Below are 27,781 nucleotides of genomic sequence, written 5' to 3'. Positions count from 1 at the left end.
ATGTGGGCAAGCACCCTCTGCTTCATACATACAACAGCATCTGGGCAGAGGGCAAGTTTCTCAGACACTGGCATGAAGTCACTGTTGTACCTATATCTAAGCCAGGTATGGACAAACACCTTACTTCTAGCTACCGTCCTCTTTCTCTCACAAGCTGTGTTTGCAAGGTGATGGAATGTACAGTTGATGCCCAGCTGGTATGGCGGCTCAAGTCTCAGAACTAACCACAGCACAGTGTGGATTTTGAGTGCTCCACTCTGCAGTTGACCATGTAGTCACTTTGTTGACCCATGCCATGAATGGTCTTATGCAGAAATTCCAGATTGTGGCTTTGTTTTTCGATTTGGAGAAAACCTAAGAGACATGCTGGAGGACTGGTAACCTCTGTACTATCTATGTGGGAGGGGAGGGGTAGGGGTGGAACTACAATCAAACCTTGTAGATTTACCAGCACATCTTGACCTTTGCCTCTTGAATATTGATTCCCCCACAAACTTCTGCTTGATTGTGGAACTTCCTCAGCAGTTGCCTTTTGCATTTGCAGCCCTTGTCTCCATCCATCCATCCATATCTCTCTCTCTCTCTCTCTCTCTCTCTCTCTCTCTCTCTCTCTCTCTCTCTCTCTCTCTCTCTCTCTCTCCCTCCTGGAGGGTCAATGATGACCTGTGACCTGTATGGTGGGGATCACTTCACAATCCTCCTGTACTTCACTCAGTATCACTCCCATGTATGCCTGCCCAGACGGGGTCTTAAGTGTCAACTGGGGTGCTTTAACATTTGCTGCCACCGTCAGCTCCCTGTTGTGTGGAGATGTCAGTGAGGCAGTCCAGAGTACAACTCCACTCATTCTTTCGGCAGCAGATTTGGTGCTCTCCTGTCATCGGACCTTCCCCAAAGGAAGACTATACCTTGGTGGTCAACAAAAATTGGACGCCATTAGAGGTCATAGACAGGCTCTCTAGTGCCATAACCAGCACTCATCTATGGAGCACCTTATTGCCTTTAAATGGGTCCATGCCCAAGCCCACCACATAATAAAACAGAAACAAGCATCTTTAACCACGAGACCAGGAGCATCTCTGCAGCAGGTTTGGGGTAAGGTCACACATCTCCGTGGATACGACATCTGCAGGTGTGACTGCATTAACTTGAATGACACTGTCTACAATGACCCAGACACCACCATTGAAAATCTTGCTCTGCTTTATGTCCAAGCCTCTGCATCAAATAATTACCAACCAGCTTTAGTGTCCCAAAGGAGTGAGTGGCAAAAGCAATTATCTTTCGCTGTCTTCCACCTGGAGCCATATAATGCTCCATTCAGCAAGTGGGAGTTAGTGTCCTAGCCCACTGTCCTGACACAGCCCGAGGGCCAGACTGCATGCACAACTAAATAATTACCTATCAGCTTATTGTCAGCATCATAACCTTGCATCTTAAACTGTATATGTGCAAGGGTGAGTTCCATCACAATAGTGAGAAAGCATTATCTTCCCAGTACTGAAACTGAGTAAGCACCGTATAGAGATGGGACAGTTATAGCCCAATTAGTTTCACCAATGTTCTCTGTAATTTGCTTGAATGCAGAGGTGAGCTGGCAATTGTGTTGGCTCCTTGAGTCTTGGGGTCTTCCAGCTCTGTCACAGAGTGGAAGCAAATTTTGTATGGAGGTTGCCGAATGCTTGTGCCGGATAGGTACCAATGCACCAAAATGACGGAGATAAGGCAATGAAGTACAAGAAAAATCTAAGCAATTAAGAGTAGATTACCAACAATAGGATAGAACCGTGGTCTAGGGGCAGCGTCTTTGATTCATAATCAAAACGTCTTCGGTCCCGGGTTTGATCCCCGCCACTGCCTAAATTTTGATAAATAATCAGCATTGGCGGCTGAAGCCTTCCGGCATAAGAAGTCAGCCTCATTCTGCCAACGGCCTTGTCAAAGAGGGCGGAGGAACGGATAGAGGTTCAGAGCACTCTCTTGTCCTAAGGGTGGGAAATTGCCCCTAAAGGCGGAAGAATCAGCAATGATAAATGACATGAGGATGCAGAAGGCAATGGAAACCACTGCATTACACACACGTAACGTGTATCCACAGAACATGTGGCCTGTAATTGAAGAAGTGTCATGATGATCTCTCCATTGGCAAAAGATTCCGGAATAGTCCCCCATTCAGATCTCCGGGAGGGGACTGCCAAGGGGGAGGTTACCATGAGAAAAAGATGGAATAATCAACAAAAGGATAACGTTCTTCGAGTCGGGGCGTGGAATGTCAGAAGCTTGAACGTGGTAGGGAAACTAAAAAATTTGAAAAGGGAAATGCAAAGGCTCAATCTAGATATAGTAGGGGTCAGTGAAGTGGAAGGAAGACAAGGATTTCTGGTCAGATGAGTATCAGGTAATATCAACAGCAGAAGAAAATGGTATAACAGGTGTAGGATTCGTTATGAATAGGAAGGTAGGGCAGAGGGTGTGTTACTGTGAACAGTTCAGTGACCGGGTTGTTCTAATCAGAATCGACAGCAGACCAACACCGACAACGATAGTTCAGGTATACATGCCGACGTCGCAAGCTAAAGATGAACAGATAGAGAAAGTGTATGAGGATATTGAAAGGGTAATGCAGTATGTAAAGGGGGACGAAAATCTAATAGTCAAGGGCGACTGGAATGCAGTTATAGGGGAAGGAGTAGAAGAAAAGGTTACAGGAGAATATGGGCTTGGAACAAGGAATGAAAGAGGAGAAAGACTAATTGAGTTCTGTAACAAGTTTCAGCTAGTAATAGTGAATACCCTGTTCATGAATCACAAGAGGAGGAGGTATACTTGGAAAAGGCCGCGAGATACGGGAAGATTTCAATTAGATTCATCATGGTCAGACAGAGATTCCGAAATCAGATACTGGATTGTAAGGTGTACCCAGGAGCAAAATATAGTAGTGATGAAGAGTAGGCTGAAGTTTAAGACATTAGTCAATATGCAAAGAAGTGGGATATGGAAGTACTAAGGAATGACGATATACGTTTGAAGTTCTCTAATGCTATAGATACAGCAATAAGGAATAGCGCAGTAGGCAGTACAGTTGAACAGGAATGGATATCTCTAAAAAGGGCCATCACAGAAGTTGGGAAGGAAAACATAGGTACAAAGAAGGTAGCTGTGAAGAAACTATGGGTAACAGAAGAAATACTTCAGTTGATTGATGAAAGGATGAAGTACAAACATGTTCCGGGAAAATCAGGAATACAGAAATACAAGTCGCTGAGGAAAACCTTTGGTGACATTAAAAGCAACGGTGGTAACATTAAGAGTGCAACGGGAATTCCACAGTTAAATGCAGAGGAGAGAGCAGATAGGTGGAAAGAATACATTGAAAGCCTCTATGAGGGTGAAGATTTGTCTGATGTGATAGAAGAAGAAACGGGAGTCGATTTAGAAGAGATAGGGGATCCAGTATTAGAATCGGAATTTAAAAGAGCTTTGGAGGACTTACGGTCAAATAAGGCAGAAGGGATAGATAACATTACATAAGAATTTCTAAAATCATTGGTGGAAGTGGCAACAAAACGACTATTCATGTTGGTGAGTAGAATATATGAGTCTGGTGACATACCATCTGACTTTCGGAAAAGCATCATCCACACAATTCTGAAGACGGCAAGAGCTGACAAGTGCGAGAATTATCGCACGATCAGCTTAACAGCTCATGCATCGAAGCTGCTTAAAAGATTAATATACAGAAGAATGGAAAAGAAAATTGAGAATGCGCAAGGTGACAATCAGTTTGGCTTTAGGAAAAGTAAAGGGACGAGAGAGGCAATTCTGACAGTACGGCTAATAATGGAAGCAAGGCTAAAGAAAAATCAAGACACTTCCATAGGATTTGTCGACCTGGAAAAAGCGTTCGACAATATAAAATGGTGCAAGCTGTTCGAGATTCTGAAAAAAGTAGGGGTAAGCTATAGGGAGAGATGGGTCATATACAATATGTACAACAACCAAGAGGGAATAATAAGAGTGGACGATCAAGAACGAAGTGCTCATATTAAGAAGAGTGTAAGACAAGGCTGTAGCCTTTCGCCCCTACTCTTCAATCTGTACATTGAGGAAGCAATGATGGAAATAAAAACAAAAGGTTCAGGAGTGGAATTAAAATACAAGGTGAAAGGATATCAATGATACGATTCGCTGATGACATTGCTATCCTGAGTGAAAGTGAAGAAGAATTAAATGATCTGCTGAACGGAATGAACAGTCTAATGAGTACACAGTATGGTTTGAGAGTAAATTGGAGAAAGACGAAGGTAATGAGAAGTAGTAGAAATGAGAACAGCGAGAAACTTAACATCAGGATTGATGGTCACGAAGTCAATGAAGTTAAGGAATTCTGCTACCTAGGCAGTAAAATAACCAATGACGGACGGAACAAAGAGGACATCAAAAGCAGACTCGCTATGGCAAAAAAGACATTTCTGACCAAGAGACGTCTACTAATATCAAATACCGGCCTTAATTTGAGGAAGAAATTTCTGAGGATGTACGTCTGGAGTACAGCATTGTATGGTAGTGAAACATGGACTGTGGGAAAACCGGAACAGAAGAGAATCGAAGCATTTGAGATGTGGTGCAATAGACGAATGTTGAAAATTAGGTGGACTGATAAGGTAAGGAATGAGGAGGTTCTACGCAGAATCGGAGAGGAAAGTAATATGTGGAAAACATTGACAAGGAGAAGGGACAGGATGATAGGACATCTGCTAAGACATGAGGGAATGACTTTCATGGTACCAGAGGGAGCTGTAGAGGGCAAAAACTGTAGAGGAAGACAGAGATTGGAATACGTCAAGCAAACAATTGAGGACGTAGGTTGCAAGTGCTACTCTGAGATGAAGAGGTTAGCACAGTAGCACAGGAAAGGAATTCGTGGCGGGCTGTATCAAACCAGTCAGTAGACTGATGACAAAAAACCAACAGCTCATGTGCTACCAATGATGTAAGACACAATCATGTGTGTTAATTGGAAGTAAGCCAGAGATGTAATTTTCCTGGATGTAGTGGATTTACCAGGGTTTATTTTGAAGTGTGTAGTTACATTGTGTTTCAACAAAAATAAAAATTGCTTTAAGTCATTTCAAATGCAGTAGGACATAATTCTTAGTCCCAAAATGGGTTGAAAAATTTTGAATTAATTTGTCCTTTATTTAAATAAATTGTTTTGCTATTCATAATCTCCTGAGACTTGGATACTATTTGTTTCCCTTTCTTTAATATCTGTTAAGAAAATCCTGTATGTGCATGTATACAAAATTCTCACTTACACATTGGATCTCAATTACTGGAACTAGTCGATGCAAGGTTGCCACTGTAGCATGTTAGTAAACTGATAAATCCATTACATAGTTCATCAGCTACAAAACATTAATTTGTAACTGCATCAAATTTTGAAATAACTTTTTACTCTTTTTCTAGATGTTAATACAAACATTGCAATTGTTCAGTAAAAATAAAAAGTTCATGCATTTAAGGTTTAAAATAGAGAAACTGCTCGATCTTACAGTTCATACTTGCCATATAGCGAGTACTGTGGAACTATCATTATTCTTGTGAGTGAAATGCATTTAAGTATTGAGGATGGAAAATATGTGTCTACATTTGCATACATACTCCTCAAATGACTGTGAAGTGTATGGCAGGGGGCACTTTGCACATTACCATGTTTTAGAAATTCTCCTTATTGTAGTTGTGCATGGAGTGAGGAATAATGAATGAATGCATAAATGCTTCCACGTGTACAGTAAATAGTCCAATTTTGTTTTTGGAGTTCCTAAGGCAGATACAAGGATGAGGCTGAAGAATATTTCTAGGTTATTCCCTAATACTGGTTCTTGTACTTTCAGAAGTTGACTTTTGTGGAATAATTTGTATCTATCTTTTGAATAGTATGGCTCTCATCAGTCAAGGAAATCTGTGACCATATGTGCCATCCTTCTTTGTATACATTGAGAATCAGCTGAACAAATGGCCTGGTCCCTCATACTTCAACAGTTACCTAAGATTGGCCATACGCATGAATTGGAGTCATCCACCTGTGATGGAGCTAATACAATTTGTATCCCTACAAATTATTGCCTCAGTTTATTGATTATAATATTGAATCATTGATAATGTAGTAATAGGGTAGGGTACTTTCTTATTTTTTGAGATGCTTAGTTTTACCTTTCTGTACATTAAATATTGGTACCAGTCTGCTACACTTGGATTTTTTTCCACATCCGGTTGCTTATTCCTGCAACTTATTTCCTGACAATAATTAATTATTGATAAGTGTCATCTGTGAAAAGTCTGAGGTTGCTATTTGCACTGTTGGTCAGCTTGCTAACATAAAACAAGAATGATGAGGGTTCCAACACTCCTTTTGTGCAAGCCAGGGGCTACTTTTACTTGGTTTGATGAGTCTCCTTCCAAAATTTCATGGTTCATTTACTTAGTGCATCAATTTATCATATGATTAAATGCTCATACAGATTTTTCATTAAAGTCACCTTCTTAAGCTCTGCAACAATTATCACAGAAGTGCCTACTATCCAATGGGCAAGTAATAAATTTGTCTTTTAGTACTACACTCTGATTTGCTTGAACCAAGTGTGCTAACCTATGGAATGTGGAGACAGATAGTTCCTTTTTACACTCATGTCAAAGGGCCTCTTCCAGCTAGTGTCAGTGGTGTTGGGGAATGGAAATGAAGTGGGAAGGTAGAGGCAGACGAAAGAATACAGTGTATACTGTCCAAACACTGTCTTGGCTTGCTTTCTATTGTTTGACACCACATCTGTATGGTGACAGTTAATCTTCTCTCATAACCCTAATAAATAGTATGATATGTCACCTCTACTGTTAAAATCAAGTGGTTTGCAGAGTATAAATGTAGATGTATTGCAATATTTCTGATAGTGATTTGCACTCAAATTTTGTTCATTTACATTTATTAAAGTGCCGAACTTTTGTTCTTCCAGGAAAGGCGGTTTTCTGATTCATCAGATTTTCGAAGAAAGAGGAGGAGATCTGATGATGCAGGTAAGCTGTTTACATCCCACTGCAATCTGTTTGTTGTGAGAATTGTGTAAAATTTGGTCTTCCAGATTGTGATTCTCCATTACATACATGTCTCCTGCCACCCACTTGATAATTCAACTACTGTCTGAGAAAGAAACAAGCATAAACGTTGTAAAAAGTCCATATTGGGCATTTCATTTAGTGACTGCCTGCCTTCAAGGAATCAGAGGTCACTATAAGTGGAAAAAAGTAGCAGAATTTTCTAGAGCACAAAAATTCACTTTCATGTTTGGCATTTAATACTTTGTTCATCTAGTCACCCTTGGTAGTCTATATATTTGCTGGTGGTTACTTGACACCATTCCTTGTTGATTTGCCCATCTAATAACACTATCTACACACTACATCTAAATCTATACTCTGCGAGCAACTGTGAAGTTCATGGCAGACGGTGCATCCCATTGTACCAGTTATTAGGGTTTTTACTTGTTCCATTCACATACAGAGTGCAAGAAGAATAATTGTTTGCATGTCTCCATGCATGCTTTAATCAATTTAACCTTCTCCTTGCAATCTCTGTGGGACCAATACATCAAGTGGTTGTAGTACATTTGAATCCAGTTCCTTATACTTCATAAGTAAGCTTTCTTAGGATAATTTGTCCATCTTCAAGAGTCTGCTACTTCAGTTTTGTCAGCATCTCTGTGACACTCCCACAGATTAAACAAACCTGTGACTATTTGTGCCACTAGTCTCTGTACACGTTCAGTATCACCTGTTGGCCCTAAGTGATGTGGGTCCCATACACATCAGTAATATTCTTGCGTGGGTTAAAAGAGTGATTTGCCAGCAATCTCCTTTGTAGACTGATTGCATTTCCCTAGTATACTACCAATAAACTGAAATCTGCTAGCAGCGTTACTCACAACAGAAATTCTGACTATTGATGTGATAGTCATAGGACGTTAAGTTTTTCATTTTGTGAAGTGAAGTGCTCAGTATTTCATTTCTCAACATTTAAAACAAGATGCCATTTTTTTGCACCAGCTCTAAATCTTGACATGATGAAACTGAAGATTGTCACTTATGTCACACTGTACTTAATTACAATGAGGTGACAATTCATGGGATAGTGATATGCACTTATATAGGTGGTGGTAGTATTGCTTATGCAGGGTATAAAAGGCCAGTGCATTGGCTGAGCTGAGCTGAGCTGAGCTGAACTGTCGTTTTTGCTCAAGAGGTTCATGTGAAATGGTATAAGGCATGATTGTGAGCATGACAGTAAGAGACTTCAAACACTGATTGCAGTTGGAGCTAGACATGCGAGTCATTCCATTTTGGAAATCATTTAGGGATTCAGTATTAAATGATAGCGTCAAGAGCATGCTTAAATACCAGGTTTCAGGCTTTATCTTGCACCATGGACAACATGGCAAACAGCCTTCACTTGATGAGAGAGCAGCACAGAGTTGTCATTGCTGACACAGGCAACACTGTGTGAAATAACTGCAGAAATCAATGTGGGATGTGTGACAAATGCATCCATTAGGACATTAATTAGCTATGCCAGCAGATTACTGATTAGGACATGTTTGCTAACAGCATGGTGTGGCCTGCAGCACCCCTCCTGGGCTAGTGACCATATAAGTTGCACACTAGATAATTGGAAAACTGTGGCCTGGTCAGATGAGTCCAGAATTCAGTTGGTAATAGCATATGGTAGGATTATTATGTGATGCAGACTCCACAAATCCATGGATCCAAGTTGTCAACTAGGAACCGTGAAAGCTGATGGTGGCTCCATAATAGTGGAATGGGTTCTCTGGTCCAACTGAACCGATTATTGATTGGAGATAGTTTTGTTTGGCTACTTGGAGACCATCTGCAGTCATTTATGGACTGCATATTCCAATACAATAATAGAATTTTTATGGATGACAGTGTGCCATGTTAAACATTTTGGTCAATTTTAATGAAGGATTTTTTCCACCCATATTGTCAGACATGAACCCCATTGAACATTTATGGGGCATAGAGAGGTCATTTCATGCCGAAAATCTTGCAGTGGCAACACTTAGATTTATGGATGGCTATAGAAGAAACATGGCTCAATATTTCTGCAGGGGTTTCTAATGACTCGTTACATGATGCTATGTCAAGTTGCTGCACTATACCAGACAAAGTAAGTATGACGCAACAGTAGGAGTAATCCCATGACATTTGTCATGTTACAGCTAAATGTATGACCTGCAAAAAATGAGAGATCACTGCTAGTAACGTCTACAAGGTCATTAATATAAAAACATAGAGCCCCAACTAACTTCCCTGTGCCACACCCAAAGTTACCTCAACATCTGTTCATGACACAAGCCATGTCCTCCCTTCAAAAGAAGTTAATCCAGTCAAATCTTTTGCTGATTGTACTTTGGTAACAAACAGATGCAAGTTAAGGTTCAGGTGAGTGTTATCAGAATGTGTGTGATTGGCATGGAGATCATTCTGCTAAGGGTACCTCATTATATTTGAGGTGAGGATATGTTTTAACATTCTACAACAAATCAATGTCATGAATATTGGACGTAAGTTTTGTGGACCAATTCTACTACCCTTCTTCTAGACAGGTGTGACATAGACTTCTGGGCACTGTTTTTTCTTCCTCGTGTCTATGATTGATGATAGTAAAGAGGGGCTAATTCAGCTCCAAATTCAGTATAGTATCATCAATGGATTCCACTGGGCCTAGAGCTTCATTCAGTTTTAATAATGTAAGCTCTTACTCAACACCACTGACACCAGTACTTATTTCCCTCATCTTTTTATTGGTAAGTGGACAATGATTCTTTCCAGATCAAATTTTCCTTTTCATTGTATTCTTGACACTCGAATTAAATTTAACTTTTCCAAAAATAACTCACCGCACCAGTGACCCAAATCACTGCCTTGAGTTACATATAACCCAGAGGCTCAGTTCCGAAGAAAAAGCTTCGATTCATGTGGAAGACATCAGAGGACTCAATTATTTGTCAAAGAAAATTTTTTGAAATGGGAATTTTGCAGCCAAGTGTGATATATCCTGGAAGAAGATCCATCATATCTACTGTCATCTCAACACACAGCTTTTCATTGCCAACTTTTGCAGTTCAGTGGGCAGTCGTTTTGCTGGTTTGTGTCCTCAGAATGGGACTGGCTGCTCATGTCACACACCAACTTACCTAATAACCAGTGTTCAGCTTCCTGTGTCAGAATGACAACTGTAACCTTCCCCCCAGGGGGTCCACAACTCTTTTGTGGATACGTGTGTAGCGAGCACGGGACCCCGAGCTAATGTGGCCTTTCTTCCTTTCCGGGCTGCATACCTTCCCTTTCCGCATCCTTCCCCATCCCCCATCTTCGTCCCCCCCCATCTTCGTTCCCCCCCCCCCCCCCCCCCCCACCTCTGGCTCTTTCCTTCCCTTTCTCCCCCTCTGGGAGTATGGTTTGTGCCTACGTCCGGAGACGGACGCTCGAAACTGTTACACATTCCTTGCTTTCTACACTTGCACGTCTTTGTCCTTCTCTTTTCCTTCCCTCTTCTCTTTGCCCTTTCCTCCGCTGAGGCGTTTGAGACCCCTCTTCTTTCCTTTTCCTTTTTCCCTCCCTGTGCATGTCTGAAGGCCGACCCACGCACTTCCATGCGTAGCCGGTGACGGATTAACGCGTAATTCCCCGCCCTGGGTAGACAGGTAGGACACATACGTACCCCCTGGAAACGGCCAGGCCCGGTGAGGGGTAATTACCCGAACTGATACCTACCGAAAGTGCCGATTGGCCCCTCCGTCCGTTTGTCGGGAGGTGTGACCTGAGGTGTGAACAACCACCTAAGGCGGGAGTGCCCTCAGTGAGGGCCCCCACGAGGGAGGAGCGCACCATCGGTGACGCCGGTAATCATGGGGGATTCTTCTGCAATGGTTTCCTCACCTTTCACTATGTCTGCTCACAAGTGTAAGTTCACTGAGTCTCAGCCACAGACAGTTCTTCAATCGTTGCCACAGTTCCTTGTTGTTTCTCGGTCTGACGAAGGTCACGACTTCTCCACGGTCAACCCTTTCATTATTCAGAAAGGTGTCAACGCAATTGCAGGTCCTGTAAAGTCTAGTTCCAGATTACGGAATGGCACCCTGTTGTTAGAAACAGTCAGTGCCCTAAAGGCACAAAAATTGCTGCTTACTTCTCTGCTCCACACATTCCCTGTCCGGGTGGAACCGCACAGTACCTTAAATTCCTCGCATGGAGTCGTTTATACACGCTCCCTCGATGGATTGTCTGACGAAGAAATTCAGCACTACCTTTCTGGCCAGGGCGTAATGGCTGTTCATAGAGTTATGAAAAGGGTTGACACGAACTTCATTCCAACCCGCACTGTCTTCTTGACATTTGACAAAGTTCAACTCCCATCGAAATCAAAGCAGGCTATGAGATAATTTCCGTTCGCCCTTACGTCCCAAACACTACGCGTTGCTATCGATGTCAGCGGTTCAATCACACCAGCCAGTCCAGTTCCAATCCGGCCAAATGTGTTACGTGTGGTAAGGATGCCCATGAGGGTGCTTGTCCACCTCCATCCCCTCGCTGCATCAACTGTATGGGTGACCACGCTGCTTCCTCTCGAGATTTCCCCATTTTTAAAGAAGAAAAGCTCATCCAGGAAATCAGAGTGAAGGAAAAGGTGTCGACTTTTGCTGCTCGAAAATTATTCGCCTGTCACCAGCCCACCGTGCCTCAGACAGGAAAATACAGCACTGTCCTTGCTTCTCCTCGGCCCACAAAGGAGGCGGCCACGCAGACTTGAGACCTCGCCTTTAGTGCCACGGTCGTCAGATCGGCCAGCGCAAAGATCGCCCGTTCAACTTCGCAACCATCGGTTCCTCCTTCCTCTAAACATCATACTTCCAAGAAGGCTACAAAGAAACCCAGTTCCTCTCCTTCTCCGCCAAGGCGTGTCCCATCTACAGCACCACCTGGCGGAAGTCGCCCTCGACCGTCTTCTGTGTCGCCGAGGCGCACTGCTGGTGGCCGGTCAACTGGCCGATCGCTGGTGGCAGGAGCTGCTCCTGACCAACCTATGGAACAGGATCATCTGCCTTTGGCTGAATGCCATTCCATGCTGTCGGTCGCAAGCTCTGAGCAGTCATTGAGTTGACAGCACCTTTGGTCACATTCCTCCATTTTCTGTTCACCCTATGTCCATTATCCACTGGAATATCCGCGGCATTCAAACCAATCTGGATGAATTGTCGATCCTCTTACGATCCTGCTCGCCGGTCATCTTCTGTCTTCAGGAAACAAAGCTGCGTCCCCATGACCGCTTTGTTCTCCCTCATTTTCAGTCCGTCCTATATGACCTCCCCTCTGTTGAAGGCACTCCAGCCCATGGAGGACTCACGATTCTTCTCCATGATACTCTCCATTATCACCCAATCCATTTAAACACTTCCTTCCAAGCTGTCGCCATCCGTCTTTCCCTTTCCGGATACACGTTCTCTCTTTGTACTGTATGCATTCCATCGTCCACACCAATGGCACGAGCTGATCTCCTTCATTTTCTTGGTCAGCTTCCACCCCCCTATTTGCTGGTTGGGGACTTCAATGCCAACCACCCGCTTTGGGGATCTCCACATCCTTGTCCATGTGGCTCACTATTGCTAGACGTCTTCCACCAAGCGGATCTAGTTTGGCTCAACACTGGGGTCCCCACTTTTTTGTCTGCCTCCACGATAAATTTATCTCATTTGGACCTTGCGGTCGGTACTGTTCCGCTAGCTCGGCACTTCGAATGGTTCGCCCTTGACGATACACACTCGAATGACCACTTTCCATGTGTCCTTAGGCTGCAGCCTCAACTGCCATATATGCGCTCGCGACGCTGGAAGTTTGCCTAAGCCGATTGGACACTTTTTTCGTCTCTAGCGACATTCGATGACCGTTGCTTTCCCAGCGTCGACGATGAGGTCACCCATATTACTGACGTTATTCTTACAGCTGCGGAACGTTCAATACCACGCAGCTCTGAATTGCCCCGGCGTCCCCCAGTTCCTTGGTCGAACGAGGCATGCCGTGATGCAATACGTGAGCAACGACGACTTCTTCGCATTTTCCGTCACCATCCTACTTTGGCCAACTGTATCTGCTATAAGCAGCTCCGTGCACGATGCTGTCGTGTCATCCGCGATAGCAAGAAGGCAAGCTGGAAATTCTTTATTAGCTCATTTAACACCTTCACTCCCTCTTCGGAAGTTTGGAGACGGCTTCGACGGTTCTCAGGCGCGAATAGTTTCTCCCCGGTCTCTGGGCTCACAGTCTCGCATGATACCGTAGTGGACACCGTCGCAATTTCTAACTCATTGCGTCAGCACTTTGCTGAGATTTCGAGCTCTTCAAATTACCCACCAGTGTTTCTCCCGAAGAAACGTGCAGCGGAGGTGCTACATCTTGCTTTCTCCTCTCAAAATCGCGAAAGCTACAATACTGTTTTCTCCATGCGGAAACTCCAACATGCCCTGTCTTCTTCTCGCTCCTCCGCCCCAGGACCGTATGGTATCCATGTCCAAATATTGCTGCATTTATCAACCCATAGTCTGCGTTACCTCCTTCGCCTTTATAATCGAATTTGGATCGACAGTACTTTTCCCAGACGATGGCGGGAAGCTATCGTCGTTTCCGTTCTGAAACCTGGAAAGGACAAACATCTCCCCTCTAGCTATCGCCCCATTTCTCTCACGAGTAGTGTCTGTAAGGTTTTGGAGCGTATGGTGAATTACCGTTTAGCTTGGTGGCTGGAATCCCGCAGTCTTTTAACACCTGCCCAATGCGGATTCCGAAATCATCGTTATGCAGTTGACCACCTTGTTGCTCTCTCCACTCCATCATGAACAATTTTCTCCGGAAACGCCAAACGGTAGCAATATTTTTTGATCTAGAGAGAGCATACGATACCTGTTTGAGGACAGGCATCCTCCGCACACTGTTCTCTTGGGGCTTTCGAGGCCGGCTGCCCCTTTTTCTGCGCATATTTATGGCGGAGCGCACATTTAGGGTGCGGGTGAACACTACTCTCTCCCGTACTTTCTCCCAAGAAAATGGGGTACCCCAGGGCTCCGTGCTGAGTGTTGTACTGTTTGCCATTGCCATCAATCCAATTATGGATTGTCTCCTTCCTGATGTCTCGAGCTCCCTCTTTGTGGACGATTTTGCGATCTACTACAGCTCTCAACGGACAAGTCTTCTTGAACGACGTCTTCAAGGATGTCTCGATCGCCTCCACTCGTGGAGCATCGAAACCGGCTTCCGTTTCTCACCCAGTAAGACCGTTTGTGTTAATTTTTGGCGACGTAAGGAGTTTCTTCCGCCCTCCTTACATCTAGGTCCTGTCAACCTTCTGTTTTCAGACGTCGCTAAATTCTTGGGTCTTATGTTCGACAGAAAACTGTGCTGGTCCTCCCACGTTTCTTATCTTTCGGCTCGCTGTCTGCGGTCCCTTAACACCCTCCGTGTCCTGAATGGTACCTCCTGGGGAGAGGACAGAGTGGACCTTCTCCGCCTCTATCGCGCCTTAGTGCGCTCGAAATTGGATTATGGAAGCATAGTCTACTCCTCTGCTCGGCCGTCTATTCTTCGGCGTCTTGACTCTATCCACCACCGTGGATTACGTTTAGTGTCTGGAGCTTTTTACACCAGCCCTGTGGAAAGCCTTTATGCTGAGACCGCTGAACCTCCGCTGTCCAATCGGCGAGCAGTCCTTCTGAGTCGTTATGCTAGCCATCTGTCTTCCATGCCTGCTAATCCAGCCCATGACCTTTTTTTTGACGCCTCCTTTGATGTAGGGTATGCAGGCCGCCCCTCCTCCCTACTACCACCGGGAGTCCGCTTCCGTCAACTGCTCCATTCTCTTTCCTTCCGCTTTCCTAAAACCTTCTTGACAACTTGGGGTACAGCACCGCCTTGGCTCCGTCCCGGGATCTGCCTGCTCCGAGACCTTTGTCGATTTCCCAAGGATGGTACCCCTTCACTTGTTTATCGTCGGGTATTTGCTGCTCTATGTGCACAAATGATGGATGCCACATTTATTTACACCGATGGCTCGAAAACATCGTTAGGTGTAGGGAGTGCCTACATTGTTGGTGACACCCCAAATCACTTTCGGCTTCCCGACCAGTGTTCGGTTTATGCTACAGAGCTTTACGCTGTTCTCCAGGCTGTCCACTACATCCCCCGCCATCAGCGGATACAGTACGTTATCTGCTCAGATTCTCTCAGCTCTCTCCTCAGTATCCAAGCTCTTTACCCTGTGCACCCTCTGGCCCACCGGATTCAGGACTGTCTGCGCTTGCTCCACGTGGGGGGCATCTCGGTGGCATTCCTCTGGCTCCCGGGACACGCTGGTATCTATGGGAATGAGGCGGCCGATATTGCAGCCAAGGCTGCAGTCTCTCTTCCTCGGCCAGCTATTCAGCCGATTCCCTTCACCTATCTACGGAGCGTTTTATGTCGCAGAGTTGTTCATTTATGGTATGCGCATTGGTCAACACTTCCCCATAATAAATTGCGGGAAGTGAAAGCTCTTCCTTGCGCTTGGACCTCTTCCTCCCGAACGCGTCATCGGAAGGAGGTAATTTTAACTAGACTCCGGATAGGGCACTGTCTTTTTAGCCATCGACATCTTTTAAGTGGTGATCCTCCCCCACTCTGTCCCCACTGCTCTCAGCTGTGGACGGTAAGACACCTTTTAATTGAATGCCCCTATTTTAATCCGTTACGCTCCCGTCTACAGCTTTCGCCTGATCTATCATCGATTTTAGCAGATGACACGCACTCAGCCGACCGCGTTCTCCAGTTTATTAGTGCCAGTAAAATGACGTCAGTCATTTGAAGCTTTTTTTGGGGACAACCAACCCCTTTCTGTAGTGGATTTTTAAGCCTTCCTTCTGCTTTTAGTTTCTCCAATTTTATGACTCTGTTCCCATTGCTGCTGGTTTTCAATTTCGGTTTTTTACTGTTTGCTAAGTCACGGGCTGGGCGCTAATGACCATAGCAGTTTTGCGCCCTAAAACCAAATAAAAAAAAAAAAAACTAAACTTTCATGAAGGATGAATGCCTGAGAGTTCCTAGTGCTCAGAGTGGGCTGTTTGAATGTGTGTCAAAATTACAGTTGCGAAAACTCTCTCTACTGCATGAACTGAGGTGCCCTGACCACCCAAATCTCCCTGTTGTGCACTAGGCCCTCCTCTCTGTATTGTAATTATTGCCTCTGCTTTTCTGTGATAACTGGCAGTTCTTTCCTCTATAATCATATAATGTTCTGTGCTGAATTCTTACAGAGCATGTTTTGCAAGTTCATACCACCAAAAGTTTGTACACCATTAAGATTTGTAGTGTGGCATATTAGACTGCTCAAGGGTAATTTTTAATTCCAGAATTGTGTTGCATGTTGCTGAGCTACAGATTACTTGTACTGACAGTATGTTCAGTTAGATAGCTGCCATCCCCTCTTACTCAGCATGAAATGACTCACAATTCCTCTTTATGTCCTGAAGACCTTAGTAAGGACATGACAGATGAGCACTCTACTCCCAAACATATCTCGTGTACCACTCGTGACTCTAATCCTTCAGTCACTTGTTAAGGAATGTTCCCCGTATTACCACAGACAGGACAACTTAACTGCATTCCTAGTCTTGGCTCTGGCATCTTCTCTCTTTCCCAAAGTGGAAATTTGCCACCTGACATATTAAGTAACCTGGTCCATTGTTATGCCGTACTTCCTCCCAGTCCCTTTCCACATCAATGATCTGCCTGTGGAAGAACCAAATGCAAGGCTAGCCATACGCAGCAACACAACTGATAATATTACAGCTCCTTTAGAGGAATTTACCATGCTTCAGAGTCATATCTCACCCTATCAGAGGCAGGGCCATCGATAAAATCAAAATGTATTCCAGCTCTACTGTAACTTCTGTATGATATTTTACCTGAACTGGTAATCCATGATGACCATCTCAAATCGCAGTGAAGAGCACAATTGACTACCCACAGGCAGAATGTGCTGCCAAGAAAGAGATGCTCAGCTACTACCTGGCTTCATGACCCACAGCATATGGGTTCCCAGCATTCTGACTTCACCACTGCCATTGTCTCCAATATCAGATTATCTGATTGAAGTTCATGGGAGTTGCCTTATATCATACCTTTGTCCCACAAGCCTCAATCATCACTTGCTCCTGTGCCATGCACACAGACATATCCACCCCTGCCCTGTTTCTTGTATTTCATTCTCTTCACTTAAACTTTCTCTCCAATTTCGTCCTTCCATTTTCTGCCCCCCCCCCCCCCCCCCCACCACACTCTGTCCCATCACACTCATCCACACTAAGCTGTGTACCACATGTGACTTTCCCACTCTGCCAATGGCTGGGGCACATATGGGCTGTTCCGTTTCGATTTGGAAAACAGGAAACATTATTTTTTCTCTGAGTTCATTTTAGTGTAACCTAACATGGTCATTGAGTTAATCTTCTACAAACTCACAGCTGTCATAAGTAGACACTTTGTTTCTTTGAATCACAGTTACTATAATAAAAAAAACACATTATTCTAAGACTTCTCTGAACCTGTTTGAAGTGAAATTCTCACACACAATTCAAAATGAAAGTAATATTGTATAGTTTTGGTATTTTTGTGCTAGTTAAAGAATTTGCGTAAATTTAATTTTCAATACAGTTACTCTTTTTCTGAAAACGAGACTTAACTTGGAATAAAAAGTACTTTGTGCCATTTCAGCATTGATATAAAAAAAGTATTATTGAACATTTTGTGGTACCTTCAATGGAGAGTTACAGGAAACATAAAAAAAAAGAAAAATTGAAATGGATGCAAAACCTGATGGTTGCGCTATGCCATATTACAAAACACCCATGATTCATGATGCCATTGTTGATAGACTGCTAATCGTTTCACAGTGTGAAGATGCTGACAACTGGGATGCTATGACCATGAATAAAAGACTGTTTTTGTTCCCATGAACCAAGGCTGGGCAGGATGAGTAGGAAAGAAAGGAAAGTCAGGGAGTACAAGACCATGGACAAACTGACCTACACTGAGGCTGAGAGAAAATTTGAACACCTGCTTCCTGTACATATGGCATTGTCTTAAGCCACCAGTACAACAGTTCTGGCACGATCAGCTCCGACAACCCAGGTCACCTCTCAGAGCCGGAAGACACCACCTGCCCCTGTGATGGTGGGAGAATTTTCTTCCCTTTTGATCCTGCACCACCTACTTCAGGAGCAACACGCCACCCCCCCAACCATCGGGGACATCTGTCCCCAATTCTAAGCCAGAGAAGTGTAAGTCTTCTTCAGTTTCTTTCGCTAGGATGGGGTCCTGTGGGTCACTCCCTTCCCAGCTTTCTTCTAGTGGGAAAGATGACACCCACCAGTGGCTGAAAAGCCCAAAAGCTGCTGGTCATATGGCTTCAGTCCCAGAGACTGAGCCAGTGAAGTCCTCCCGGCCAGAGAAACCCAAGGAGCAGCGAGAGAATTCCAAAAAGAAGACTCCTAATGCCAAGGAAATTGCAGTGGCACCCACACCATCGCTACCTACAAGCTGTGTGACTGAGGATGCGATGGAAAATTTCGGCGTCTGCTTAGGACCTAGATCTCGCCATACCCTCACACTACGGATATAGGCTGTGCAGGCCATAAATCGGTGGCAGCAGGTGACTGAGACGTAAACTGCCTCATTAAATGTTGCTTCCCAGTCTCATGTCATCCTCCAGTGGAATTGCGGCAGTTTTTTCCACCGGATGGCTGAGCTATGGTGACCGTTAAGCTTTACACCTGCTACCTGCATTGCCCTCCAGGAAAACCTGGTTCCCAGCAATGTGGACGCCTGTACAAAGTGGCTATAAAGGATATTAAAAGAATCGTAGCGACTGTAATACTGTCTGGTGGAGTTTGCGTCTATGTCCTAAACTCATTCTGTGGTGACACCCCTCTTGAAGCTATGGCTGTCAGAATAAGGACGACACAGGAAATAACTATCTGCAATATATATCTTCCTCCAGAGGGTGCAGTACCCTTGAATGCATTAGCTGCACTGATTGATCAACTCCCTAAACCTTTCCTACTTTTGGGAGATTTTAATGCCAATAACCACTTGTCAGGTGGTACCAAGATTACTGGCTGAGGCAGAAATGTCGAAACTTTACTGTCGCAATTCGACCTCTGCCTCTTAAATACTGGGGCCACCACACATTTCAGTGTGCCTCATGTTAGTTACTCGGCCATTGATTTATCAATTTGGAACCCAGGACTTCTCCCATCTATCCACTGGAGAGCGTATGACGACCTATGTGGTAGTGACCACTTCCCCATCTTCCTGTCACTGCCCCAGTGTCAGGCACATGGACGCCTGCCCGAATTGGCTTTGATCGAGGAGAAGTGGGGAGCTTTCGCCTCAACTATCACTGCTGAATCTCCCCCACATGGTAACATTGATGTGATGGTTGAGCAGATGACTAGCACAATTGTTTCTGAGGCAGAAAACGCAATCACTCGCTCTTTAGGGTGCCCAAAGTATAAAGAAGTCCGATGGTGGTCGCTGGAAATCGCTGAAGCAATTAAAGAGAGTTGGTGAGCTCTACAACGGCATAAGCGGCACCCTTCCCTGGAGCACCACACAGCCTTTAAACTTCTCACTTTGCCGGGCACTTTGCCGGGCACTTTGCCGGGCACTTTGCCGGGCACTTTGCCGGGCACTTTGCCGGGCACTTTGCCGGGCAATTTGCCGGGCACTTTGCCGGGCACTTTGCCGGGCACTTTGCCGGGCACTTTGCCGGGCACTTTGCCGGGCACTTTGCCGGGCACTTTGCCGGGCACTTTGCCGGGCACTTTGCCGGGCACTTTGCCGGGCACTTTGCCGGGCACTTTGCCGGGCACTTTGCCGGGCACTTTGCCGGGCACTTTGCCGGGCACTTTGCCGGGCACTTTGCCGGGCACTTTGCCGGGCACTTTGCCGGGCACTTTGCCGGGCACTTTGCCGGGCACTTTGCCGGGCACTTTGCCGGGCACTTTGCCGGGCACTTTGCCGGGCACTTTGCCGGGCACTTTGCCGGGCACTTTGCCGGGCACTTTGCCGGGCACTTTGCCGGGCACTTTGCCGGGCACTTTGCCGGGCACTGCCTCAGAGAATTACCCCCCAGCCTTTTGCACACTCAAACGGCAGCTGGAAGGGAACGCCCGCTTTCACTAAACGCAGCAGTGTATCCTATAACACCCAATTTACGGAGTGGGAGCTCCTCGGTGCCCTTGCACATTGCCCCGACACAGCTCCTGGGTCTGATCGGATCCACAGCCAGATGATAAAACCTCTCATCTGACTACAAGCGACATCTTCCAGTCATCTTCAACCAGATTTGGTGTGATGGCATCTTTCTGTCGCAATGGCGGGACAGCACTATCATTCTGGTGCTCTAACCGGGTAAAAACCTGCCTGATGTGGATAGCTATTGCCCCATCAGCCTCACCAACGTTCTTTGTAAGCTGCTGGAACATATGGTATGTCGGCAGTTGGGTTGGGTTCTGGAGTCACGTGGCCGTTAACGGTCTAGCAGCAGCTCTCGGGCCCTCCGACTCACCTTCTCTATATGCAGACGACTTTTGCATTTCGTACTTCTGCTCCAGTACTATTGTTGCTGAGCGGCGCCTCCAGGGGACCATCCACAAGGCGCAGTCATGGGCTCCAGCCCACGGCTTCCAGTTTTCACCCGCAAAGTCGTGCGTCATGCACTGCTGTCGGTGTTGTATCGTTGACCTGGAACCCGCACTTTACCTTATTGACGATCCACTCACTGTAGTGGTGACATATCAGTTTCTAGGATTGGTCTTCAATGCTCGATTGACTTGGCTCCCTCATCTTTGTCAGCTTGAGCAGAAGTGCTGGCAGCACTTCAATTCCCTCTGTTGCCTGAGCAACACTATTTGGGATGCAGATCGCTGTACACTGCTGCAGCTCTACAGAGCCCTTGCCCAATCCCGAATTGACTATTGGCGTGTGGTTCATTGTTCTGAAACGACTTTAGCATTGCAATTACTCGACCCTGTGCGCCACTGTGGGGTTTGATTAGAGGCAGGAGCTGTTAGAATGAGTCCAGTGACCACCATACTGGTGGAGGCTGGTGTACCTCCACTGCAGATCAGACGTGTGCAACTGCTCACCAGTTAGACAGCACACATTCATAGTTGCCCTGACCATTGGAATTACCGTCTCCTTTTCCTACCCGTGGCGGTCGATCTTCCACATAAGTGGCCCAGATAGAGTCCAACGTTAGTGGTTTGCGTGCGGTCCCTTATCTCTGAACTGGAGTCCTTCCCTTTACCACCTCTACTTGCGGTCCATTCACGTATACCTCCATGGTGTACGCCTTGACCACAGCTTCATCTGGACATTTTGCATGGCCCTAAGGACTCCATTAACCCCGCCGCTCTCCGCTGTCGCTTCCTCTCGATTCTTGACGAGTTAGGGGGCTCTGAAGTGGTTTACACCAACAGCTCAATGGCTGATGGTCACGTAGGCTTCACATATGTTCATGGAGGACATGTTGAGCAGCACTCCTTGCCAGTTGGCTGCAGTGTTTTCACTGCAGTGCTGGCGACCATATATCGTGCTCTTGAGTACATCCACTCGTGCCCTGGCGAGTCATTTCTCCTGCGTACTGACTCACTGAGCAGCCAGCAAGCTATTGACCAGTGCTACCCTCTCCAACCTCTGGTAGTGTCCAATCAGGAGTCCATATATTCCCTGGAACAGTCCCACCATTCCGTGGTGTTTGTGTGGACCCCAGGACACGTCGGAATCCTTGGCAACGAAATTGCCGACAAGCGGGCCAAACAGGTGACGCAGAAATCACTTCTGGAGATCAGCATCTCTGAAGCTGGCCTGCGTTCTCTCTTACACTGCATGGGTTTTCCGGCTTTGTGTGATGGAATAGCATAACAGCACACACAACAAAACTGTGTGTCATTAAGGAGACAATGAATGTGTGGAAGTTATCCATGCAGGCCTCTCACAGGGAGTCAGTTGTCCTCTGCTGGCTCCTCATTGGCCAAACGTGGCTAACACATGGTTACCTACTCTGTTGTGAGGACCCACCTCAGTGTCGCTGTGGCTCCCAAATGACAGTCGTCCACCTCTTGCTGGACTGCCCACTTTTAGCCGCTCTGCGGTAGACTTCTAACTTTCCCAGCACGCTGTCTTCAGTGTTGGGTGACAATGCCTCCACATCAGCTTTAGTTTTAAGTTTTATCCATGATAGTAGGTTTTATACTTCTATGTAGGTTTTAGCACATGTCCTTCATCCCTCAGTGTCCTCCAACCTAATGGTTTTAGGGTGGAGGTTTTAATGTATTGTGGTGTGTCTGACTTTCCCTTTTTATTATCGTGGTTGGCAAGCCAATGTAATCTGCTTTCATGTTTTACTCCCTTCTGTTCCTAGCTTCTCTCTTTTCTTGTTCTCTTTTTTTCCTTTTAGTATTCGTTGCCTTCCCTTTGTTCTTGTGGCTTTTCCTTTCTTTCCATATTGTGTTATATGTTTCATCCATTTTATTCTCACCCTTGTGGCATTGTTTTATTGGGAACAAATAAGTGACGTTGTAGTTTGATCCCTTATCCCACCTTTAAATCAATTATCATCTGTCTCATACATATTCACACCAGATGGAATAGTTCTGTTTCATTACGGCTGCTCTCCCAAGGCTGTTAGTAGTTATGACAAGATGTTGTCCACTCCATGAACCTTGTTTTGACTCAGATCCTTCAGGTTCTTGATGTGTCATATCTCCCATCTCATCTTTGTCCACATCCTCTTCCATTTCTATAACATTTCCCTCAGGTTGACGTCCTATGTACAGACCGTTTATATACTCTCAGCTTTTTCTTCATTATTTAAAAATTGCTGTCTATTTTGGTTCTTGATATTCATACTTCTGCTTCTGTTACCTCCAAAGGCCTCTTCAGTTTCCCCTAGTGACATCTGCTTCTGGATTCTTAAATTTGGACTGTAGCCTTTCTTGCTTAGCAATTTGTTACTGCCTGTCACTCATTGACTTTTTATTCACTTTTGCATGCTTCATTTGCTGCATTTTTATATTTTTTCAACAACTGAATTCTGATCTCCTGTGTTGTCAAATGAATTCTACTGAGCCTTTTCTTTTCACATAATTGGTCCTCTTCTCACTTCATAATTCCAGCTCTCAAAGCTACCTATTGCTCTGCTACTGCGGTAATGGGCAATATCATTGGCTTTGGGGCCATTCTTGTGTAGGCAGAGGTTAGCAGAGGGTCACAGTTCTTAAATGATAGCATGCAATAGTTTAATTTGCGTTTCAAGAAAGTTATAAATTGTTACAAAAAATTCTGACTGTATTGGCAGGCCTCACAAAAACCACCGGTGGGCTGATAGCCCACACTTGTCTTATTGTGTTCCTTTTCTCCTGGTATTGTCAGTCATTGCATAATGCTCCCTCCATTACTTGCAGCAACCTCTGGCTCTTTCAGCTTATTCAGGTAATATGTCCTCCTACCTTCTTGACATTGCTTAAATTTTAATCTACAATATATAACCAGTACATCATGATCATTCTGCATTGCACCTTGATATATCTTTGAATTTGGACACAGATTTCTAATTCTCTTCTCCCAAAATCGTATAATCAATCTGAAACCTTGTGGTGGCTGCAAGTCTTCTATGTGTGTAACCTTCTTTCATGATTCTTAAACCAAGTGTTACTGATGATTAAATTGTTCTGTGCAAAATTGTACCAGGCAGCTTCCTCTTTCATTCCTTTTCCCAGTCAACATTCCTCTACTATATGTTCTCTTTCTTTTCCTACTATTGAATTTCCAACCGCTGTCACAATTAAATTTCTGTGTTCCTTAACTATCCAAATATTGTATTTTGTCTCACCACATTCAATTTCTCCATATGCAGAGCCAGCTGTATTGTAAGCTTGTACCACAGCTGTGGGTTTTGGCTTCACATATCTTGGCTGCAATAATGTTACAGTGTTGTTGTTAGTAGCTTACTTGCATTGTTATTTTCTTATTCATTATTACACCTATTCCTGCATTAGTGCTATTTAGTTCCTTTCTACAGCCCTATATTAACTTAACCAGAAATTTTGTTCCTCCTACCATCAAACTACTCTAATTCCCATGACATCTAACTTCAACCTGTACATTTCCCTTTATACATTTTCTAGGGTCCCTGAAAGATTAAATGATACAATTTACCATCTCAGACTTGTATGATTCCAGTTTTGTTTCTCCTGCTATGGCAACAAACTCCTGAGTGGTCCTTACCTGGAAATCCAAATGGGGGATCATTTTTAGCTCTGGAGTCTCTTCCTAAAGAGGATACCAACATTTAACCAAACAGTAGAGCTGCATGTCCTTGATAGACAATGGCTGTAGTTTCCTCTTGCTTTGAGATGTTTGCTGTACCAGCACAGAAAGACCATTTAAGTTGTCACAAGGCCACATCAGTTACTTATAGTGGCTTATTTATGTGCTACTGAAAAGGATGCTGTGCCCTTTTAAGGAACTACACTTTTGACTAGTCCCACAAGAAATACTCCTTCTTTATGGTGGCATCTATGGCTCAGTATCACTAATGCATGGAAAATCCCAAAGAAAATGAACCTGGTGACTCTTGAAATGGATGTAAGTCCCCCCACATGCACACGCATACATGTTCGTAAGTTCATGCAACCTGACACAATAGTCTTTTGCTCATGCCTGTCTGCAGCTCAACATGTCATCTTTATGGTGAGTATAAATCTATTATTTTCATAATATTGTTAATATTCCAACCTGGGTTTTCTATTGTTTAATTTGCGCCATTTTCATTCCATGATTAAAAACCCTTTGTCCCTCTTTCATGTGTATCATAGTTGTCTTATATTTGTGACTAAATTTTGACAGTAACTTCAAATTGATCTTTCTTCCTGACAATCAGGACCCACAATACCAGTTATGGAGGAGACTGGTGTTCACAGCGGACGACAAGAAGAAAGAGAAGCACTAATGGTGAGTTTCATTAGCAGCATACGAGTACCCACTCCCCCCTGTGGGTCCGGGGTAAGAATAGGCCTGAGGTATTCTTGCCTGTCATAAGAGGCGACTAAAAGGAGTTTCAACCGTTTCGGCATTCCATCTGATGGCCCCCCTTGGGGTTTGACCTCCATTTTTCAAAATTCTACAGAAGTACGAGCCTTTTGGGGAAGGACGCCTTAAGTGGTGTATCACTGGTCCTCCGTGCACTAAGACCTTGGCACTCAGCATTGTAACGGCGTTGTAACCATACCCACTATTCCTCAAATTGGGCATAAATGCCTGATGGGTTGTACAAGTTACGCCCATAGTGTGTCCCCATCTGCACCTACGATCATGATGGACTTTCCATGGCACCCGAAATCCAGCAGGGTAGCCAGCCCGTTGTGGTGGGGTCATCATGTACCCTCTAGGCTGTAGCCCCCTGACAACACAGGGATCGTACTGCTGATACCTGAGCTGCACCCTCCCCACGTCGGCCAAGGAGTAGATGCCCGTCTCCTTGGGGCATCAGGACTCCCGGCAACGGTCATCCTGCCAGGTGGCCCTTACTGAGGCTGGGTGGCGCCCGTGGGGAGAGCCCCTGGTCGGAGTGGGTGGTATCGGAGCGGACGTTTCGCAGATGAAACGTCAACATGTATCAAGTCGCTCTGCAGCCGAGTCTTTTAAAAAGAAAGGTACTCTCTCTGGTTCTGGTTCTCCTGCCCTTTCCCCCTTGGCCACTCCCTGGGATGAAGGACAGGCCCGCCGGCTTGGGGCGAAGTACTTCACCCGCTATTTGGTCTGTTCTCGTCCGATGGGGGGGACGTTCGCCACCTCCAAGCCCATGTTCTTTGTTCAGCACATCGAGGACATCTTCGGGGAAATTGAGGCTTGCAGCAAAATGCGTTCGGGGTCCGTTCTTATAAAGACCACCTCCGCCACACAGTCGGTGGCACTCCAGGCGTGCGAATGGCTAGGGGACATCCCAGTGTCCATTGTCCCGCATCTGGCACTGAATAGGATGCAGGGGGTTATTTTTCATCGGGAACTCCTGCTCCAATCTGATGAGGAGCTCAGGGCCAACCTGGAGTGCCGAGGCGTGCATTTCGTCCGGCGGGTCCAGCGCGGCGCCAAAGACCATCGCATCGACACTGGGGACTTTATCCTCGCCTTCGAGGGGGACGTTCTCCCAGAGAAGGTAAAGGTGATGTGCTACCGGTGCGACGTGCGTCCTTACGTCCCGCCTCTTATGCGCTGCTTTCGGTGTATGCGCTTTGGGCACATGACGTCACGGAGTGAGGATGAGCCCCTTTGTGGCGATTGTGGACGTACTCTTCGTGAGGAACGTACATGCACCCCACCACCTCAGTGCGTTAATTGCCCTGTCATCCACTCGCCTAGATCTTTAGACTGCCCTGCGTATCAGGAGGAGAAGAAGATTCAAGAACTCAAAACTTTGGATCGTCTCTCTTATTCTAAGGCCAGGAAGAAGTATGACCGCCTCCATCCTGTGACGTTGACAACTTCGTTTGCCTCAGTCGTGTCCACTCCTTCCACAGTATCCTCACCCCTATCCTGTCCCCCCTCCAGTTCCTCCCCCATCCGGGGTCTATGCCTCCGCCTCCCAAATCCCTCCCTTCCAAATCCTCCTCCACCGCGGCCCCCACCCCCTCTGCCCCAGGGGCCACCCTTCCTCCTCCTCCTCCTTCCCCTACCCCCCCCCGCCCCCCCCCCAGACACCTGAGAAGCGATCCTCTTCTCAGGCATCCATCGGGGAAACGTCCCGGACCCCGGCTTCCGAGGTCCGGCGTTCCAAAACTGACCCCACGCGTGAGGACCTTCTTTGGGTCCAGCCCACCATCCCCGTGCCTCCTTGGACTTCCAAGAAGGCCTCCAAGAAGAAGTCTATCCCCCTCTCCACCCCGGCACGTTTCGTCTGACGCTCCATCCGTGAGTCGCTGCTCCCGGCCGTCCTCAGTTTCGCCGGGACACTCTGCTGCCAGGCGCTCACCTGGTCTCTCGTCGGCAAATGATGCTACCCCTCCTACGCAACCCGGGACAGCAGCCACAGCTGGCGATGACTCGATGGAACAGGATCCGCCTCCCGCCAGTTGTAGCGTTGTTTCCTCGAATCCTGGCCCTCTGCGGCCATCAAGGTGACCAGCTCTTCCGCCGTCTCGTTCCCCCCTTTTTTCTGACTAGCGATGGCCTTGTTACATTGGAACATAAGAGGTATTCGATCTAATTGGGAGGAATTACAACTGCTCCTTCGCCTGCACTGTCCGCTCGTCCTTGGTCTCCAGGAAACCAAGTTGCGCCCAACTGACCGTATTGCCTTTACCCACTATACCTCGGAGCGGTATGACCTCACCCCTGTGGACGGTATTCCGGCTCATGGTGGGGTCATGTTGTTCATTCGGGACGATGTCTATTACCATCCCATCCCATTGACCACCCCACTCCAAGCAATAGCTGTCCGTATTACTCTTTCTGCCTTTACTTTTTCTGTTTGTACCGTCTACACTCCATCGTCATCCGAAGTTAGTCGGGCTGACATGATGCACCTGATTGTTCAGCTTCCTCCGCCGTTTATATTGTTCGG

The 27,781-nt window shown here is 45.8% G+C and overlaps 1 protein-coding gene across 1 annotated transcript in view; it reads right to left on the bottom strand.

Annotated features, from left to right (window-relative positions):
• Positions 1-27,781, bottom strand: part of LOC126195793 (apical junction molecule-like) — a 147,178-nt gene that overhangs the window by 76,684 nt on the left and 42,713 nt on the right. The window contains exon 4 of the mRNA XM_049934428.1: positions 19,788-20,254. Within this exon, the coding sequence (XP_049790385.1) occupies positions 19,788-20,254 (467 nt within the window). The remainder of the gene's footprint in view (positions 1-19,787; positions 20,255-27,781) is intronic.

The sequence above is a fragment of the Schistocerca nitens genome, chromosome 7 (assembly GCF_023898315.1).
Source record: "Schistocerca nitens isolate TAMUIC-IGC-003100 chromosome 7, iqSchNite1.1, whole genome shotgun sequence".
Taxonomy (NCBI): Eukaryota; Metazoa; Arthropoda; class Insecta; order Orthoptera; family Acrididae; genus Schistocerca; species Schistocerca nitens.
The sequence above is the reverse complement of the archived record's forward strand: the minus strand, read 5'-3'. Positions and strand labels throughout refer to the sequence as shown.